At 34.2% G+C, this 17,981-nt stretch overlaps 1 protein-coding gene across 2 annotated transcripts in view; it reads left to right on the forward strand.

Annotated features, from left to right (window-relative positions):
* TSG101 (tumor susceptibility 101) overlaps positions 1-17,981 on the forward strand; it is an 89,420-nt gene that overhangs the window by 37,417 nt on the left and 34,022 nt on the right. For both annotated transcript variants that reach the window (XM_074230147.1, XM_074230148.1), the window contains exons 6-7: positions 12,812-12,878; positions 17,526-17,617. In XM_074230147.1, coding sequence (XP_074086248.1) covers positions 12,812-12,878; positions 17,526-17,617 — 159 coding nt within the window. The remainder of the gene's footprint in view (positions 1-12,811; positions 12,879-17,525; positions 17,618-17,981) is intronic.

The raw sequence follows: 17,981 nt of genomic DNA on the forward strand, positions 1-17,981 counted from the left end.
CCCACATGAGTTGTGAACTAATTGAACTGTTCTGAAAAGTAATTTGGAACTATGCCCAAAGAGCTTTGAAACTGCATACCCAGTAACCTGCAATACCATTTTTTAGGTCTATATCCCAAAGAGATCAGAGAAAGAAAAAAAAAATCAATAAGTGTGCAAAAATTACCATACCCTTTTTATGGTGGCAAAGAATTAGAAATTGAGAGGATGTTTATTAGTTGGAGAATGGCTGAACAAGTTTAGTTTGTGTTGTGATGAAATACTATTGTGCTATAAGAAATAACAAGGATGCTTTTATCCAGAAGACTGTAATGAACTGATGCAAAGTGAAGTATTCAGAACCAGGAGCAGAACATTATACACAGAAATACAGTGCTCTAAGATAATTCCAAAAGTCTTTTCATGAAAAGGCTATCCCTTGATAGAAAGAACTGATGGAATCCGAATTGCAGATAGAAACATTTTTTAACTTTTTTTTCTGTTTTCTTTTACAGTATGACTAACATGAAAATGTTTTACATGACTACATAAAATTATAGCAGATTGCTTGGCTTCTCAAGGGGGGAAGGAGAGAAAATTTGAAATTCAAAAAATTTTAAAAGCAGAGGTTATAAAATTGTCTTTATACTAATGCACTGTTGGTAGTATTATGAACTGATCCAACCATTCTGGAGAGCAATTTGAAATTATGCCTAAACGGCAATAAAACTGCATATCCTTTGATCCTGCAATAATACTACTAGGTCTGTATCCCAAAGATAACATCAAAAAAAGGAGGAGGGGGACATATACATACATAGAAAATAGCTTTGTGGAAATTTGAGGGGGATGCTCATCAATTGGGGAATGATTGAGCAAGTTGTGGTATATGAATATAAATGGAATATTATTGCTCTTTAAGAAATGGTCAGGCAGATTTCAGAAAAACCTGGGCACACTTATCTGACCTGATGTTGAGTGAAGTGAGCAGAACCAGGAAAACATTGTACACCTTTATCACAACATTGTGAGATGATTGATTATGTTGGATTTATCAATAAATACAGTGATTAAAGACAATTAAAAGATTTTCAACTGGAAAATGACATTCAGAGGGGAAAAATTATGGAATCCAAATGCAGTTAAACATATTATTTTCATCTTTTGAGATTTATTTTTGCTTTTTCTCCTTGTGGTTTTTTCCTTTTGTTCTGATTCTTCTTTCACTGTGTGACTAATACGGAAATATGTATAACATGATTGCATATGTATAACCTGTATCAGATTACTTGCTATCCTAGGTTGGGAGGAGGGAAAGGTGGAATTGAGAAAACTTTACAGAAATGAATGTTAAAAATTATCTTTAAAATAAATAATGAAATAAATTTTGAATTGTCTCTACTATTGAAGGGAAAAAATTCCTACATAGCTCTTTCCAAATAAATACACATGTGCCAGTTTGCACCAGGAGTTCATTATCTTAACTAGAAAATGAGTATCGTGAATTTTCTGGAATTATGGTTGGTCACTTTGTTGATCAGAGTTCTCAAGTCTTAGGTTATTACATATAGTCTTAATATTTTATAGTTTTTCATTTTATATCAGATCATATGAGTCTTTCTCAAGTTAATGCCTTCATCCTTTTTATATAGCATAGTAGTATTCCATCACATTCATATACCATAATTTGTTCAGCACATATGCACATATGCACACCATTACCATCACCAATTTCCAGGTTTTTTTGCAACCACAAACAGCTGCTATAAATATTTTTACACATGGGTTCTTTTTACTCTCTTTGACCTCTTTGATCTACACACCTAGTAGTAGTATTTCTTGTTAGAGGTTATACACAGTTTGATAGCTTTGGGGGCAGAGTTCCAAATTGCCTTCCAGAATGATTATTCCATTTCATAGCTCCAGCAACAGTGCAATGCATTATTAATCCATCTGTTTTCCCATTTATCACTTTGCTTTTCTGTCATGTTAGCTAATCCAATAGGTTTGAGAAGAGGCCTTGAACTTTTAATTTACATTTTTGTAATTCATGATTTAGATCTTTTTTTCTTTTTTCTTTTTTTTTTTTGTTTTTTGTTTTTGCAAGGCAAATGGGTTTAAGTGGTTTGCCCAAGGTCACACATCTAGGTAATTGTTGTTTGAGGCAGGATTTGAACTCTGGTCATTCCTGACTCCAGGACCATTGCTCTATCCACTTCAACACCTAGCTGCCCCTTAGAGCATTTTTAAAGACTTGATAGCTTGGAGTTTTTAATCTGAAAATTACCTCTTCATATTCATATTCTTTGACCATTTATCATTCTTATTGATTCAGTACCCTTAGATGCCTTGGAAATGAAATATGAATTTGGGGGCAGCTAGGTGGAGTCAGGAGGACCTGAGTTCCAATCCAGTCTCAGACACTTAAGAATTACCTAGCTGTGTGACCTTTGGCAAGTCACTTAACCCCATTGTCTTGCAAAAACTTAAAAAAGAGAGATGAAATATGAATTTGGAAAATTTTGCCTTAAATATTTCCCTTGGTTTCCTGCTTTTCTTCTAATTAGATATATTGGTTTTAGTTGTGCACAGATTTTTAAATTTTTTGTAATCAAAATTGTTCCATGTTACTGCCTCTGAATTTTTCTATCTATTGTTTGGTCATGAACTCTTCCCTCATTAATAGATTCAACAGGTAATTTTTTAAAAATTTATTTTTATTAAAGATATTATTTGAGTTTTACAATTTTCCCCTCAATCTTACTCCCCCACCCCACCCCCCGGAAAGCAATCTGTCAGTCTTTACTTTGTGTCCATGTTGTACCTTGACCCAAATTGAGTGTGATGAGAGAGAAATCATATCCTTAAAGAAGAAACAAGAAGTCTAAGAGGTAACAAGATCAGACAACAAGATGTTTTTTTCCTAAATTAAAGGGAATAGTCCTTGAACTTTGTTCAAACTCCACAGCTCCTTATCTGGATACAGATGGCACTCTCCTTTGCAGACAGCCCAAAATTGTTCCTGATTGTTTCACTGATGGAATGAGCGAGTCCTTCCAGTTTGAACATCACTCCCATGTTGCTGTTAGGGTGTACAGTGTCTTTTTCTGGTTCTGCTCATCTCACTCAGCATCAGTTCATGCAAATCCCTCCAGGGCTTCTCTGAAATCCCATCCCTCCTGGTTTCTAATGGGACAATAGTATTCCATGACTTACATATACCACAGTTTGCTAAGCCATTCCCCAATTGAAGGACATTTACTTGATTTCCAATTCTTTGCCACCGCAAACAGGGCTGCTATAAATATTTTTTACCCTTTTTCATCATCTCTTTGCTGGGTCAAAGGGTATGCACATTTTTGTTGCCCTTTGAGCATAGTTCCAAATAGCTCTCCAGAAAGGTTGGATGAGTTCACAGCTCCACCAGATTTCCCACAACCTTTCCAACAATGATCATTATCCTTTCTGGTCATATTGGCCAATCTGAGAGGTGTGAGGTGGAACCTCAGAGAAATTTTAATTTGCATTTCTCTAATAATTAATAATTTAGAACATTTTTTCACATGGCTATGGATTGCTTTGATCTCCTCATCTGTAAATTGCCTTTGCATATCCTTTGACCAATTGGGGAATGGCTTTTTGTTTTAAAAATATGACTCAGTTCTCTGTATATTTTAGAAATGAGTCCTTTGTCAGAATCATTAGTTGTAAAGATTGTTTCCCAATTTACTACATTTCTTTTGATCTTAGTTACAGTGGTTTTATCTTCAACAGGTAATTTCTTTCAGGCTTCTCTAAATATCATTCTTTATGCCTAGTGCTTCTCTTGGTAGATAAAGCAGGGCTGTCCAACCTTACTTTTAAAAGTTTTTCTTGAAATAATAGACAGTATAGGGTGGCTGAGTGGCACAGACACTGAGTGCCTCAGACACTTAATAATTACCTAGCTGTGTGGCCTTGGGCAAGCCACTTAACCCCATTGCCTTGAAAAATTTAAAAAAAAAATAATAATAGTAGGCAGTATATTTTGATTTGCCATTTTAGTGAGAACTCTGGAGTAGCTCAGCTTCAGTTTACTACAGCATTTAGTATTTTCCCCAGAAGTTTTTGGCAAATAGTGAGTTCTTGCCCTAATAAGCTGCAATTTGGGGGTTTATCAGTTATTAGAATTCAGTGTTCATAATTGTGTGTTTGTTGCCCTTCATAGTAGACCATGACATCAAATGAATGATGACTGGGCTTGCATGTTGTATTTAATACAGTGAGGGAAATGTGGAGCAAAGACATCCTTCTCACTGCCTTTTACAGAACTGTTTCACCCCAGGGCCTCATTTAATAGGAAACAGGGCTTTGATGTCTAGAGCTGTGGGAGTTGAGTCCTTAGCCTTGTGGATGTGGTTCCCTCCCATATCCCAGAGGCACCACACCACTTCAGCAGTCCTAGTCAGAAGTGCCAGAATTGAATTTTCTGGTGACAGTGGCAACCACATGATATATCCAAACTTGTCAGTAGGACTTCTCTCAGAACTGCAACCATCTTCCCCCTAAAACCCAAAGACTTTGGTTTCCCAGAAGCCACCTGGCAGTTCTTGGGAATAGTGCCACTTCTGTATATTGTGTATGTGGTGTATTCTAGTGTCTTAACCAAATGGTTTTAATTAACAGTTACTGCTTTGTTTGAGATTTTGTACTGCTAAGCCCCCCTTTCTTTCCATTTTTTCTTTTGATTTCCTTTATATTTTTTATGTTCCTCAAGGTTAAATTTTTATTACTATTTTCTGTAAAATAGTTCTTTAGTTTGATTGATTTGGTGCTAAATAAGTAAATTAATTTAGGTAGTTTTATCACTTATAGCTAGGTCCACCCATTAGCAGTTATTATTTCTCATTATTTAGATCTAAATTCATGTAAAGAGTGTTTTGTAATCATTCATATGGATTATTGGTAGATAGACTATCAAGAATTTTATACTGTCTGGAGTTTTTTTTATTTTATATTTTTTAGGTTTTTGCAAGGCAAATGGGCCACACAGCTAGGTAATTATTAAGTGTCTGAGACCAGATTTGACCCCAGGTACTCCTGACTCCAGGGCCAGTGCTTTATCCACTGTGCCACCTAGCTGCCCCCCCCCCCCCCGTTTTTTTAAATAGAATTACTCTTTCTATATCTTCCTTGCTGGATTTTTTGGTTATAGACAGAAAATGTTTGAGTTGTTTGAGTTTATTTTTGTACTGAAAGTTGACTGAAACTTCCCTCACAGTTTTTAGTTTTTTCAGTGATTTCTTGGAGTTTTCTAAGTGAATCATCACTATACAAGAAGTGATCTTTTGTTTCCCATTTGATTATTTCTAGCACTGTATTAAATAGTAATGGTGATAATAATTAAGATCTCAGCCCCTTTGAATTCAATTACTATCTTTATGCCATGATAATCCTTAAGTCTGAATCCTATACCAACCTCTCCTCTGTCAGATGTCTCAAGACATCCAGTAGATATCTTATATCCAGTAGATATCTTAAACTCAATATGGGCAAAATTGAACTAATTATCATTCCCCTAAACTCTCTCTTTGCCTCCTAACTCTATTGAGGATGATGGCATCCTTCCAGTCCCTCAAGCTCTAACCTTGGTGGTGTCCTCAACCTCTCACTCTTTGTCACACACACCCCCTCTTCTCCTCTGATGCTGACCCTACACTAAGAGAGCTGGTGGATTGGCAGGCCAGCCTCCAAAGCCATTTTCCTGCAGTCCAATAAATTTCACTGGTTCCCTGTTTCCTTCAAAATCAAATAAAAAATCCTTAGTTTTTTATTTTAAAAAATTTTATTTTCATTTAAAATTTTCTCCCTATCTCTAGCCTAACCATTGACTAGGCAAAACATAATGATATCAGTTTATAGATAGAAAGGCATACAAAATACATTAACTGTCTTGAGAAAAGGATTGGGGGGGAGACAGGAAAAGTAAACAATGAAAGGAAATTCACTTCAGTCAGTCAAAAGTTCTTCATAATTAACCCCCTTTCTGGTCATCTCATACCCTACCTCCTATCACAAACTATTTGATCCAATAACACAGGCTATTCCATGAACATGATTCTCTATTTCTCAACACCAGGCTTTTTCCTTCTGCTGACACAACCCATGCCTGGATCACTTTCCTTCCTAATCTGCTACAGGCTTCCTTTAAATTCTCATTAAAATCCCACCTTATACAGAAAATTTTTGACCATCCTTAATTGTAGTGTCTTCTTTTTAATTGCTTCCTTTTTAACCTGTGAAACTATATGCTTCTTAAGGACATTATTTTACTTCTATTTGTATTTCTAGCTCATAATAAATGCTTAAGTCAAGCTAATGTAATAAAAATGACAATTCTAATGAGTTAGAAAAAATTGTAAGTGAATTCATATGGAGAAATAAAAAGACAAGAATTAGCAGGGATTCCATGGGGGAAAAAAGGGCAAAAGAAGGTGGCTTAGCCTTACCAGATCTAAAATTATATTATAAATCATCCTTCATCAAAACTGTCTGGTATTGGCTAAGAAATGGAGTGGTGGATCAGTGGAATAGACTAGATGAAATAGCAGGAAATGATTATAGTAATCTGCTGTTTGATAAACCTAAAGAGTTCAGCTATTGGGATAAAAACTCTCTTTGGTAAAAACTCTTTGAAGGAGTGGCTACATGGCATAGTGGACAAAGCACCAGCTCGGAGTCAGGAGTACCTGGGTTCAAATCTGGTCTCAGACACTTAATAATTACCTAGCTGTGTGGCCTTGGGCAAGGCACTTAACTCCATTTGCCTTACAAAAAAAAAAAACTCTTCAATAAAAACTTCTGGGAAAATTGTTAGTATGGAAGAAACTTAGATTAGACCAACACCTCACACCCTATACCAAGATAAGATCAAAATGGATACAGGATTTAGACATAAAAACAATATTATAAGCAAAGTAGGAAATCAAGGAATAGTTGACCTGTCAGATCTATGGAAAGGGAAGCAGTTTGTGACCAAGGAAGTGATGGAGAACATCATTAAAAAACAAACTGGACAGTTTTGATTACATTAAACTAAAAAAGCTTTTGCACAGACAGAACCACTGTAACCAAGATCAAAAGAAATGTAGTAAATTGGGAAACAATCTTTATAACTAATGTTTCTGACAAAGGACTCATTTCTAAATATACAGAGAACTGAGTCAAATTTCCAAAAAAAAAAACCAAGCCATTCCCCAATTGACAAATGGTCAAAGGATATGCAAAGGTAATTTACAGATGAGAAAATCAGTGATCCATAGTCATATGAAAAATTGCTCTAAATCACTATTTATTAGAGAAATGCAAATTAAAGCATCTCTGAGGTGCCACCTCACACCTCTCAGACTGGCTAATATGACCAGAAAGGATAATGATCAATGTTGGAAGGGATATGGGAAATGGGGGACACTAATACATTATTGGTTGAGTTGTGAACTGATCCAACCTTTCTGGAGAGCAGTTTAGAATTGTACCCAAAGGGTAACAAAAATGTGCATACCCTTTGATCCAGCAATACCACTACTGGGTCTGCACCCTGAAGAAATTATGAAAAAGGGTAAAATCATCACTTGTACAAAAACATGCATAACTGCTCTCTTTGTGGTGGCAAAGAATTGGAAATTAAGTGAATGTCCTTCAGTTGGGGAATGGCTTAAGAAACTTTGGTATATGTATGTCATGGAACACTATTCAGGGAAGCCTGGAGGGATTTGCATGAACTGATGCTGAATGAGATGAGCAGAACCAGAAAATCACTGTACACCCTAACAGCAATGTGGGGGTGATGATCAAACTCAGTGGATTTGCTCATTCCATCAATGCAACAATCAGGGACAATTTGGGGGGTATCTGTGATGGAGAATGCCATCTGTATCCGGAGAAAGAATTGTGGAATTTGTTTCAACCAAAGACTATTACCTTTAATTTAAGAAAAAGTTATCTTATTATGTAATTTAGATAGTTTTATCACTTAAAATAGCTAGGTCCACCCATTAGCAGTTATTATTTTTCATTATTTAGATCTATAGTCAAGTAAAGAGTGTTTTGTAATTATATTCATATGGATTGTTGGTAGATAGGCTATCAAGAATTTTATACTGTCTGGAGTTTTTTAATAGAACTTCTCTTTCTATATCTTCTTGCTGGATTTTTTGGTTATATACAGAAAATGCTTATGAGTTTAGTTTATTTTTGTACTGAAAGTTGGATATGATTTCTTTCTCATCACATTCATCTTAGATCAATGTATACCATGGAAACAATATAAAGACAAACAGAATGCCTTCTGTAGGGAGTGGGGGGAGGGAAGCAAGAGTAGGGGGAAAATTGTAAAACTCAATAAATAAAATCTTTTATTTAAAAAAATAATGAATGCTTAATAGGTGTTTATTGACTGATAATGGCATTTTTGCTTTACTCTTGATCTTATTCTAAAGGCCTCTAGCCTATCCCCATTACAGATAATGCCAGCACTTGATTTTACGTAGATAATACTTTTTGGTATATAGAAAGCACTCTTCATTGCTGTGCTTTTGAATCTTCTCCAAAGCTTTTTTTTTTTTTTGCACCTATTGGAAAAATCAACTAATTTTTTTTGCCTTTGTTAATAATGTGATCCTATATTTATAAATTTTATAATATTAATCCAGCCCTGCATTCCTGATATAAATGTTATATAATCTTAGCGATAAATTGTTATAGTCTTCTTCCTAATAATATTTTCATTAAATTTCTATCTCTATTTAAATTTTCATTGGACTTTATTTGTATTGTAGGAATTTGATAGAACTTGTTTCTATTTCCAAATGTTCTTGTAGTATTAGAATTAAGTGGTTTTTAAATATTTGGTAAAATTTGCTTGTAAAGTTTTCTGGTACTGCGTTTTTAGGAGTAGTTTCTTTTTTCTTTAATTGATTTAGTTAAGTGCTCTATTTCCTCTAAATCTGGACATTTTATATTTTTGTAAACATCCCTTTGATTTAGCCTATTAGTTTTATTGTCATATAGTAAATGTCTGGGAAACCAAAATCTTTGGGTTTCAGGGGCCTGGACAGTGGTTTGCATGCCTTAGAGGAGAAGGTCCTACTGACAGATTTGGATCTACCATGTGTTTGCCAATTTGTCACCAGAAAATTCCATACTGGCACTTTCGCCTGGTAGTGCTGGAGTGCTATGGTGCCTCTTGGATATGGGAGGGAACTACATCCACAAGGCTAAGAACTCCCTCATAGGAAAAATAATTTGTAGTAATTTTTTTTGAAATTTCTTTTATTGTTTGTGAATTCATGGTATTTATTTATTTAGGCTCATTATTCTTATTTCCTAATTCAGTAGTGTTTTTTTTAATTGTTGGATTGGGTTTTAGTTTGGTGGGTTTTGGTTTTTGGGATTGTGTATGTATTTAATTAAGAATTTTTAATTTGTTAGCTTTCTAGGCTTTTTGGATTTGGGATTTTTGTTCTTTCTGTTAACGAGCCCAATTTGTTGATCTGGTCTTTTTTCTTTTATTCTCTGTACCTTTTTATTCTAATTTCTTAGATAAGAGAATAATAAGATCCTTTTAATGCATAGGAACATGATATATGTAACTAAAGACATCTAATGTAAAAGTTTTTCCTATTTTGTTGACTTAAATAAATTAAAAGATTTTAAGTCAAAAGAAAATTTACATAGCTATCATCAGATAATTTTTTATTCCTAGGAATAATTCTTAATTTCTTTAGCAGTATGCTGTATTAGTAAGACAGATTCAGTTCCATCAGACTTAAGCTTTAATTCTTGGCTTTGACACTGTGTGTGTCTCTTTGGATAAGGCCCTTAATCAGTTTCCTTATCTATAGAATAAGGTTAACATTTCTTTGCTTCATTCACATTTTATGATAAAAAAATCCATGAAAAACACATTTGTATTTATAAATCCTAAGGTGCTTTGTAAATTTGAACTATAATCATTATAAAACATAATTTTCTCTAAAATGGTGTTGCAGACCTTTATCTTTCTTAAATTATAGTGTCTATTTCACCAAATGACTGTAGAAACCAAACTCTTGAGAAGACAGCAAGGTATATTTACTGTGAAATTTGATTAAATGCTGTTTTGATAATAAATGATGTATACTGGGGCGGCTAGGCGGTGTAGTGAATAAAGCACCAGCCTTGGAGTCAGGAGTACCTGGGTTCAAATCCGGTCTCAGACACTTACTAATTACCTAGCTGTGTGGCCTTGGGCAATCCACTTAACCCCATTTGCCTTGCAAAAACCTAAATGAATGAATGAATGAATGATGTATACTGTATTACTGCTCTCAGTCACTAACCTTAGGTGATGAATCATTTGGCTATAGCAACATAATAAGAATATAAAGTAAGCCTCAGCTTTGTGCAACTCTTATCTGATTTCCTTAGAGACAGTGGTTTCAAAGAAGGGAGAGGACTGAGAATCATTTTTTAAATTGTTTAAAAATAATGGTTTCATAATATTATGTGTGAAGTCTTAACTATTTAGTATATACCCCAAACTATGAAACATATGTCATATCTATAACATTATAAATAAAATTGCAGGTACAGCTAGGTAATGTAGTGGATAGAGCACCAGCCCTGGAGTCAGGAGCACTTGAGTTCAAATATGACCTCAGACACTTAATAGTTACCTAGCTGTGTGAAGTTCCATTGCCATAAATAAATAAGCAAATAAAAATAAAATTGCATTTCATAAAGATGTTACCATTAAATGAAAGGACAATGAATACATTTTCCTTGAAGGGAATAAAGAAATTGATAGTTTATTTTCCATAAAGGCAGCAAGAAGCCTTTTTTTTTTCATTAATTTTAATAAATTTATATTTTCAAATACATGCAAAGACAGTTTTCAGTATGTATTTTTGATAATATTTTGAGTACCATGTTTTTCCTCTCTCCTCCTTTTCATTGACAGCAAGTAGTCTGATATAATTATACATTTATAGCTATGTTAAGCATATTAAGTCGTTGTTAAAAAAGGTCAGAACAAAAGGGAGAAAATGCATGAGAAAGGAAAAAACATAAAACAAATTTTAAAAATTGAAGATAGTATGCTTTGGTTTGCATTTAGAATTCATAGTTTTTACCTCTGAATGTGGATGGTATTTTTCATCAAGAAGCCTTTCTTAAGAAACTTAATCACAGTACTTATCTTGAACAAAAGGATAAAAGACCATCATTAAAATAATTATAGCTTATGTGTCAGTATCTCCTGCCTATCTGATCATTCCTTCTCCTGTGGTGAATCACATCCTCATCCTGTTCCCTTTGCAAAGGTAGCTTGAGATCTACAAGAAATTTTTTCCTATCCCTCTTAATGGCTTCCTTCTGTTCATTATACCTCTAAATTATCCTCTCTATTTCTTGTTATTTTTTTTTCATCTTTTCTCACCTATTATAAAATGACCTCTTCTTGTTACCTCACTATTATAAAGGATGCTGATGGAAAACTTTGAGCTATATCACCTCACCAAAATGTTAAAAAGTAGATGAGAAAAGAAAATAGAAAATTTGTGTGAGAACCCAATTAAAGTCAAGATTATCTGGGACTTTTTGTTGATAAAAATAGAGGAAGATAGTAAACACAAGGAAAAACATTTTCCAATAGCACCACCTAATGCCTTAGTAAAACTATATGTTTTTTGAGGAAGAATAAATGGCTTATAAGAAGTTAAAATTCAGATAAGTACTGGGCCCTGTACCAAATTAGGTACAGGAGAAAAAAACATGATGAAAACAGCATTTTTCTTTCAAAACCAGATGTATTAAAAAAAGAGATAAAAATAGAAAGGACAGTATTATTATTCCCTAAAGATAAAATCCTGAATGATATTATCCACATATGATCAATGCTGAGAAAATAACATAGATAATTATGTGTAAGACATGATCACTGCCACAATGACCTTACAGATTTAGTAAGGCACTTATTTGCTATTCACCTGTGTAGTGTATATTTCCCGAACTCTTTGAAATCATGAAGATTCATGAAGATTTTGATAAAGATTTTAAGATAACTCACCAGGGCTGTTCAAACTGAATTTTTGTAAAAATTAGGAAAATTGATCTTCCCAAAGCATAAGTTCTAAGCTATTCCTGAGACTGAACTTTTTTAGGCTTATCAATTCTACAGAATTTTGCCAGTGCCACTTTTTACTAAGGTTTATATTTAGAGCTTGTAAAAACATATTTTTCCATTTGCTTTGTTTGTAACTTTATATATATGTAGACTTTGTTTAGTTGACAAGATAGAAGTAAATTTTTGTGTACTATTTCTTTGTATTGGTATGTTATACGAATCATGTTAGTGATGAAAAAGTTGTCTGTTTTGCCTATTCCATAATTGTTTAGAAATATATGGTACTTTGTAAGCTATTCAATTTTACGCTGCTGTAATCAGACACTTTTTTTAATAGCTAACAAAGAACCAGAGGAGGGCAGTACAGCCTATCCAGTTTTTGAGTTTAGGTTTGTTTAGTCTTCAGAAGTTCATTAAATCCTTTAGATTAAAGGTTTTAGAGGAAAATTGTGTGACTGAGATCTCCTCTCTTGCATAGACTAGTAATGGTAATCTGTAATAAACTAGAAGTCACTTTTTTAAACGTTTTATGACTTTAGTTTCGTCTCGGAACTAGTTTTAATTTGTAAGTACTAACAGCTTAATTAAAGGAATGATTTTTCTCTATTGGGTTTGTTTTTCTGTATACAGAGTTTGTTTTGGTTTGTGTGTAATATTTATGATATTAAGACATGTTTAAATTGTGTTTAGCTTCCTATATGCCAGGTATGCCAAGTGGAATGTCATCATACCCTCCTGGACACCCTCCCAATCCCAGGTAATAAAGATCAGTATTTTGATTAGTGTTATTTGAAATTCCACTGCTATTTAAATTTTGTCAAAGAAATAAATATTAATTATTAACATGTGCTTATGTTAGTAATGGTTTGATAGACAATGAATCTAACTGATCAACTTAAACTAATTATTGCATATTAACTAGATTTAATTAAAATGAAGCTTTTTCTCTTCCTGGAGAAAAACTGTATTCTTAAAGGAAAGCAAATATGATGTAACGATTGTTGAGGTGTTTTTTAAAATACTTAAGAGATTTGAGAATACTATACATTTAAAAAATTTTTCAACAGAATCAAGTCCATAATTTCTAAATCATGTAATTTTTTAAAACTATTATAAATTCTTATGATCCTTGCTAATGGTTGATATGCAAAATCTTTAGAGAATTTTTCCTTGTATTTATTCACCATTCATTATGTTCTCTAAATATGCAATAATTTCCATGTTATAAATACTCAAATTTGCATCTGTTATTTTAAGACTAGATCTGTTGAACAAAAGAATCCTCAGTCCCAGCTTACTCTTTTCCACTTTTGTCCAGATTGCTTGGCCTTTAACTCATCCTGTTAAATTTCCTAGCTTTTGATTTTTGATCCCATGGATAATCCATCTTTTATCATTATCCTTACCTCCTGACCCATCTTTTTTCCTCCACATTATAACTGCATTCCATAGAGGTCATAGGATTTAGAGCTGGAAGAGGACAAGATCATCTAGTACAACTGACTTTAAGGAGGAGAAACTGAGGCACAGAGAGGTTAAGCAAATTGCCTATGGTCTTACAAGTAGGAAGTAGCAGAGTACAGATATAAATCCAGATCTACTTATAAATCTAGTACTTTTTCTTCTGTAGCATTCTCCCTATTCATTTCCTGTCACCTCAACTTACTTTGGGGTGTTGTTTCATGTCACATAGTCTTGCAGACAGAATTTGTACATTGTCCTGCATTACTATCAGTCACTATTGAAAAAGTATCTATTTCCCAGCATTATTACTAATTTTCCCTCCTTTTTATTTTGCACTGTCTGCCTTTCCTCCCCCTTCCTCATGATCTCCTCAGTCATAAAATATTTGATGAATTAATCTTTATTCCACTTGGGTAATGTGTCATTTCGTTCTTTTTGACTAGTTTTTTACATCCATTCAACTATAACTCTTAAAGTCATAAATAATTTCTTAACCAGTGATCCTGTGTAGCTTGTTTTCTCTCCTCGTCTCCTTAAATCATCTGACTAGAAAGTTGCAAAAAAAAAATTTTCCTCTTTAAGTTCTGGGTTTCAATTTTGGATTTCTGTTGACTCCTTGATGTGATCTTAGGCAAGTTCTGTAACTTCTCTGAGCCTTGACTTCTTTATCTGTAAATCCAGAGGGTTGTATTTCAAGATCTCTAAGAATCATTATAGCTTTAACTCCTGTTTCTATGATCCTCCTTCTCACTTCACTATTGTGATTAGTAACAATATCATTAATCTTCATTGCTTCTCATGCATTTATTCTAAGTCTGGATGATTCTTCCACAATATTTCTTACATTAGCCTCCTTTTCTGTTACCATTCTCATCACTCATTCTCATTTACATTCACCTGGACACACACACACATACACACACACACACACACTCTCTCGCGCTCTCTCTCTCTCTCTCTCTCTCTCTCTCTCTCTCTCTCATTTCCTTCTCTTTCTTCAGATTATCCTCTAGTATTGCTATAAGACATAACTTCTTTGGGCATGCCATCACTTGGTTCAAATCCTTTCAGTGACTCCCTGTAGCCTATCAAATAATTAAGTTTAAACTTCTTTTTCTATTATTCCAAGAATGTTTACAGTCTGGAACCACTGTACTTTTTCCATATGAGCAAGGTTCAACTTGTTGACTCTGGATGACAAAAGTAGTGCTAGGGGGGTAGAAGATATGGAAATGGATTTTGGTATGAAATATTCAATAACAGTGATCCAAAGATCTGCCATTAGGAAGTGAGTATCAAACTCTAGGGCATTTTCAGATAAGGTGCTCAGTGACCATTTGTAGAGAATGTGAGTGAAAAGGATATATTTCTGGTTCTGTTATGGATTAGACTTGGTAGATTTCTGGAAGCCTTTTACTTCTATGATTTTAAAGACAGAAGTTTTGTTGTTGATTTTAGTTCTTTATGGTCCAATTTAAAATAAATTTTAAAAGTTTTGGTTGTAATTTACATCAGTTAAACATGTTACCCTGCCTAGTTAAATGAAGTAGTAAATCCTATGTATTTTGTGATGGTCAAATTATATCTTAAATTATAAATTGTCAACAGTAACTAATATGGTGAGGAATCTTTAAATACTAGCATTAAAAAATTTTGAAGGCATTCAGGAAACTGTAGAGATGAGAAGCTATATGGAGAGAAAATTTTTTTTAATATATTTTATTATGGATCTAATGTCCCCTATGACCATCATTGGAAAAAGTCCTTATTAAGAGGGGTCCACCTTCCTTATCACACCAGCAAGAACTGCATCCAACTTATTTAGGTAGGCACAGAAGCCTGGAACATTGTAGCCCTCACCAGACACTTAATAATTACCTAGATGTGTGACCTTGGGCAAGTCACCTAACCCCACTGCCTTTCAGAAAAAGATTTATTGTACTGAGACCTTGAAATAAGAGAAGAATTCTGTGAGTTAAAAGTATCTAGAAAGTGTCATCCAGTGCAAAGCTTAGGGGCATGAAATAATATGCCAAATTTGAGTGGAGTTCAAGATAAAAAAAAAACATAAGATAGGTTGGAAAGGTAGGTTAGAATTAGATTGTAAAGGCATTAAAGGCATTAAAGCCAAAGTGGAATTTATTTTCATTTTAGAGGCTTTAGAGAGCCATTGGAATTTATTGAGTAAAATGGATCAGATAATGGAGGAACTTGGGTTAGCAGGCCTTCGCCAAATGCTAAGCAAGAGATGATAAGGACCAGCCCAAACCTAGGTGGTGATGGCCATGTAAGTAGCAAGAAGCAGATAAGGATTTGTAGAATTGATAGTTCGGGGCTATCGACTGGATATGTATGTGGGATAAGGGAGAGTTAAGAGTTGATAGGAGGGGCAGCTAGATGGAGTAGTAGATAGAACACTGACCCAGGAATCAGGAGGAACTAAGTTCAAATCTGGCCTCAGACACTTAATAAAATCTGGCCTCAGACACTTTATAATTATCTAGCTCTGTGACCTTGGGTAAGTCACTTAACCCCACTGCTTTGCAAAAACAAAAAGTTGATCACAGTGGAAAAGTATGAAGGGGCCAGGTTAAGAAGGATTTTAAAAACTAAAGATGCTTTTCTATTTGACCTTGCCAGGTGGTATACCACTTAGATGCCATAAAGTTCCTAGAGTTTATTGAATGAAGTTGGTGGGGTGGGGATGGGGTGTGCCCTGAAGTGAGAAGTAACTTGAGACAGGAAAACCAGCCAGCAACTCTTTTGAGCAGTCACAGTGTGAGGCAATGAGGGCCTGACCCACTAAGGTGGTATCAGGTTAAAAAAAGACATGTGAGAGATATTAGAAAGGTAGAGATGACAGATTTGGCAACAATTGTTTATAGAGGGTGAGAGAGTAAAGACTCAGATACTACACCTTGATTATGAGCCTGTGTTCTTAGTAGATGGATGGTGGCACTCCTAATAGTAATATGGAAATTTAGGAAGAGAACACTGACTTTAGGGGAAGATAATAAGTTTCAGTTTTGAAAATGTTGTGTTTGAGATATCTAGTAGTCGGAGATTTAAGATTGAGCTGGAGAGTTTTTATAATGATTTTTATTTTAAAAATAACCAGTAGCCTTGATCCTTAAAATTTATTGACTTCTGAATAGTCAGTTTTCTTTAGAAATTTTTTTCTGGGGCAGCTAGGTGGCGTAGTGGATAAAGCACCGGCCTTGGAGTCAGGAGTACCTGGGTTCAAATCCGGTCTCACACACTTAATAATTACATAGCTGTGGGGCCTTGGGCAAGCCACTTAACCCCATTTGCCTTGCAAAAAATCTAAAAAAAAAATAAATTCTAAAGCTATTTGCTATGTTTAGAAGTCAAACTTTATGGGTACATGGTTTATGTTTTATGGTTTGAAGCATATCATCTTTGCTTAAGTAAAAGTGAACCCAAAGTAGCCATGGTCCAAATCAAATGATTATTTAATGGCCTTAGAAATTCAGCCAGCATGGAATTTATTTTCCTATTAAAAATAATTTACTGATTCCTTTTGTTGTAACATCACACTCATTTTAAAATATATTACTCCCCTTCCTTTGACCCAAATATATTACTCCCCTTCCTTTGACCCATAAACCTTCCCTTAGAGCAAAGTTTGGAAAAGAAATAACACAACAGGAATTCTGCAGAATTAACATATATATATATAATCGTGTCTGTCAGTATGTGCAATATTCCACACCCATTCTATCTCCTCTCTATATTTAAAGAATTGAATTCCAGCATAGATTTTTCACAAGATTGTGAAAAAAGTGAAATAGAACTTTATAACTTTGTATATTTACTCATTATCAAATATGAACTCTTATAGAAAATTAACCTCTGTGCATGTTAGTTGTTAAAACTCTTATGTTGTTATATTTACCCTTATGCATTTTGTCTTTTAAAGTGGTTTCCCAGGTTATCCTTACCCACCAGGTGGACAGTACCCTCCAACCACAAGTTCACAATACCCTTCCCAACCTCCTGTGACCACTGTTGGTAAGTAGCCTTGAAAAAATCTTGATTTGTGTTTTCTATTATAAATGAAAATTTCTTGTATGAGTATTTATGAGTCATGCATATTTTTTAAACTAGCCTTTTTAATGGAAAGTCTCAGTGGTGAATGACCTCCTTCCAAAGTAATTTTTTCCCATGTAGCTCAGCCCACTTTTAGTGCCTAAAGGAAATGTTATAAACATCCCTGTTATTTTTCATTTTGTGTTGAGTGTTTTGGGAACTCAAATTTTGTGTCTGTTGGTAATGAGCACTACTGATAAAGATAAAGTAAATTTAAGAACAAAAGGTGGCATTGGTTAATGTGGGTGAGAATTACTTAAATGAGAGATTTTAGTGAACTTGTAGA

The sequence above is a fragment of the Macrotis lagotis genome, chromosome 3 (genome assembly GCF_037893015.1).
Source record: "Macrotis lagotis isolate mMagLag1 chromosome 3, bilby.v1.9.chrom.fasta, whole genome shotgun sequence".
NCBI lineage: Eukaryota > Metazoa > Chordata > Mammalia > Peramelemorphia > Peramelidae > Macrotis > Macrotis lagotis.